At 43.7% G+C, this 3,528-nt stretch overlaps 1 protein-coding gene across 1 annotated transcript; it reads right to left on the reverse strand.

The window, feature by feature from the left end:
- Positions 1-2,141: 2,141 nt before the first annotated feature.
- On the reverse strand, positions 2,142-3,207 carry foxd7 (forkhead box D7). Its single transcript, XM_041957738.1, has one exon. It carries the CDS (start codon positions 3,150-3,152, stop codon positions 2,199-2,201), a length of 954 nt encoding a protein of 317 aa, XP_041813672.1. The 5' UTR covers positions 3,153-3,207; the 3' UTR covers positions 2,142-2,198.
- Between the last annotated feature and the right edge of the window lie 321 nt (positions 3,208-3,528).

Raw genomic sequence — 3,528 nt, forward strand, 5'->3', positions numbered from 1 at the left:
GGTTATGGCAAAAAAAAAAAAAGAGCCTCAAAACAGATTGAATTAAATATCTAAAAATGGACGCATCTGTACAACTTTGTGAATGGAGCAAAGGGGATCAATGAGAGAGTGTGCTCCTCTTCCAGGGGTGGGCATCTTCACAGCTCACCATCAGGTAACAATCTTTTTATTTGTTTCAGCTCCTCACTTGGGTGCCAAAGTCTGCTAAAGGACTGAGCGTGTGGTGTGATCCATCAGCCCCGTCCAAGAGCTTCAGCACGGTAATCCATCTAAAGCAGACTCAGAATAGAATTAAATAAATACTTCCATGCTCTGAAACCTAGAATTATTTTACTGCTGTCACTCCAGCTGTAAAGCGGCGCCGCGTGGACTTAAATGAAAAAGAAAGCAAAAATAAATCAGATAATCTGAATTAGCAGTGTGGAGAACTGGGTGGAAAGTTTTGGGGATAGATTTAATAATGGCATACATATTTACTGATTCATGATGTGTGTTTGTCCAGGTTAGACACGTCTGCTTAAACCCAGAAAAAGATGATCTTATTAGTTTTAGGTTTAGGTTATAGATTATGTTGTGATTGAATCATGCTGAGACTGATTCAGCAGAACATTTGTACAGCAGCCTGCAACTGGAAAAAGAAGAAGAAAAGAAGCAGTTATGCAGTGAAACAGACTGGTCCTGTCACTTCCAGCGAGTGTACAAACAGACTTTTTTATTATCTTTAAACCGAACAGCTGGATTATTTATTTTTAAAAAGGAATATGTTACATTTATGATTGTTGCATCAATTCACAACATTAAAAACCTTTTTCAGATTTATTTTATAATATATTTATTTTATTATTCTATATTTAAATTAGGATGTTACCTCTTTAAAATTTATAATTATTGCTTAAATAAGGCTTTAAGGACATTTTTAAAACGCCCAATAATCTAAAATTAGAACCAACACACTTTCTACTTAAATTCCTCTATAATAATAATAAAAAATAATGAGTGAAATACTAAAAAGGCTCTTTTATGGGAACATTTGGGAGGTGAGCGGGTAGAAAGAGGCTTTATAATTGAACAGATGAGAACTTATTTGACATGAAAATGTGTTGTACAGATTTTCTCGCGGGAACTGGCGGACGAGAGAGAGTGTGTGTGTTTGTGTGTGCGTGTGTGGCCCTGCGAAACAAAGCGATTACAGGCATATGTATTTCCAGCGTTATAACCATGAAAACACACACACACACACACACACACACACACACACACACACACACACACACACACACAAACACACACACACACGCACGCACACACCGCCTGTGCATTAATTAAAGCGTTACTGACTTTGACCTTGAATTTATTATCCAACACGGTGCATAATGTTGCTTTTCCCGTCATTTTTCAAGCATGGAATATTTTATTGTATTTTTATTTTTTTTTATTGTTCTTTTCGTGTTTCAAAATATTAAATGACTCAAAGGACATCTCAGTGGACGTTAATCACCCACATCAGCGTCTGGACTAAATGTACCGTGTATTTTTCACGAGTGTAATAATTGTTATTATTTTATGAATCGATGATTTGATGCAGAAGCGACACTCGCAGCTTATTTCAGTTGTCAGGTTTTTTCCTCACCGTTGTTTTTAATTCAGCTTCTTAGGCTGCTTCTCCTTCTTTGAGAAGCAACACTTCTTAACATTTAAATAAAGATTTTTGTTGGTGCCATCATTAGGAATTGGGTTATAATGATAAACCTGCGCAGACACAGACAAATAAAAGAAGAGAAATTGCAATTAAAAGCAAGTTAACACTTGACATAAAAACAGTTTCTATGGCTTTAAGCGTAAAATCTGGGGTTTTCTCAATAAATGTCTTTATGAACCTGTACAAAATACAACTGAACGCAAGGTTTAAATATTCACTTTTATTTCTTTCCAAAAAAGAAAAAAAAAGATTAGGAAACTCGTCATTTAAATATTTAAACAAAAGAAGAAATGCCTAGCTCATGATCAAAATAAAAAGGCGTCTGGTAAAAGATTTTTTTTTTTGTCATTAAGGTGAAAAACAGGGAAATTTTTTAACATATTTACAACATTCTTTTAGAGCAGACTCGTCACATCTCCATCGTCAGAGAAACTGTGAGCTGCTGCTTGAAACGTCTCTGTTACCTGAGAAAACACGAGCTCAAAGTCCGCTTTGCTGATTATTCATTGTTAGCAGCGTTGATGTGTTTGGCCAGGTCCACGGTGCCACGCTGAGTCTGTAATTTCTGATACTCCTGGTGTAAACTGAGGAAGTGCGGGGACGCCGCGGGGTGGAAGAGCGCAGGGGACGCGTAGGCGACGCTGGAGGTCAGAGGAGAGGAGTAAGCCGTGCACTGCGCCGGGGAGAAGGCTTCGATGCCGGGCTGCGACTGCAGGAAAGCCTTGGCTGTGAGCGCGCCGCGGGAGAAGAAGCTGGAGAGGGCCGGCAGGATGCTGCTGACAGGTGGGATGGTGGCGGGGCCGCACGGCGAGGGCCCGTGGTGATGGAGGTAGGGGTAAAGCTCCAGGCTGGGCAGCTGCAGGGCCGCCGCGCCGAGCCCGTACGCGCCGTGCGGGAAGCCGTGCAGTCCGCTGGGCTCCAGGTGCTGCTCCTTGAGCGGGTCGAAGCGAAAATGCTGCCGCTTGAAGCGCTTCCTCCGCCGCAGGAAACTCCCGTTCTCGAACATGTCCGAGGAGTTGGGATCCAGCGTCCAGTAGTTGCCCTTCCCGGGGTTTCCGGGCTCTCTGGGCATCTTTACAAAGCAGTCATTAAGTGACAGATTGTGTCTGATCGAGTTCTGCCAGGCGGGGAATTTCTCCCGGTAATAAACGAAGCGGTGGCTGATAAAGTCACAGATCTCGCTGAGGGTGAGCCGTTTCTTTGGACTCTGCAATATGGCCATCGTTATTAGAGCAATGTAAGAGTATGGAGGCTTCACCGACGTGGGACCTTTGGTTTTAGCAGGACTGTAGGTGTCCCGATCTTTGCTCTGGCTGCTGGAAGTCTCGGTGCCGCGGTCCTGCTCGCTCCGCGACTCATCCAAAGGTAAGAGCTGCTCCTCTCCGCTGTCTTTGAGTCCTTCCCCTACTACGTCGATAACAAGATCCTCCATGATTTCCAAACCCAATGTCATAGTAGATGTCCGCGGGTAAAGCCAACACCACCTGCCAACAGGTGGGAGAGTGACAGCTCTTCACTGAAATGCGATTAACAGATCTTTACGCGCGGCTCATCTCCATTCACAAAAACGTGGAAATCCGAGCACAGTCCTCCTCCAACTTTTCGAGAGGCAGAGTCTCCAAACCGCAACGCATCAGCTCCGATGTCCTTTATTTTGGTGCCTGGAAGCGCAAAAGAGCGGTCAGCGAGCGATTGTGCGTAAAGCGTAAAAGCGTGTGCGTCCTCTGAGATGTCCAGCATCATCTGTAATCTCCGCTGCTTTCCTGTGGGTCGGGTGGATGTGATGTCACGCTGAGGCACGAGGAAGAGGATCCTGACCAATGAAAACG

The sequence above is a fragment of the Chelmon rostratus genome, chromosome 17 (genome assembly GCF_017976325.1).
Source record: "Chelmon rostratus isolate fCheRos1 chromosome 17, fCheRos1.pri, whole genome shotgun sequence".
NCBI classification, from domain to species: Eukaryota; Metazoa; Chordata; class Actinopteri; order Chaetodontiformes; family Chaetodontidae; genus Chelmon; species Chelmon rostratus.

What these genes read in the sequence shown, in the direction of transcription:
- foxd7 (XM_041957738.1), bottom strand. Translation starts at nt 3,152, where the DNA reads ATGACATTGGGTTTGGAAATCATGGAGGATCTTGTTATCGACGTAGTA.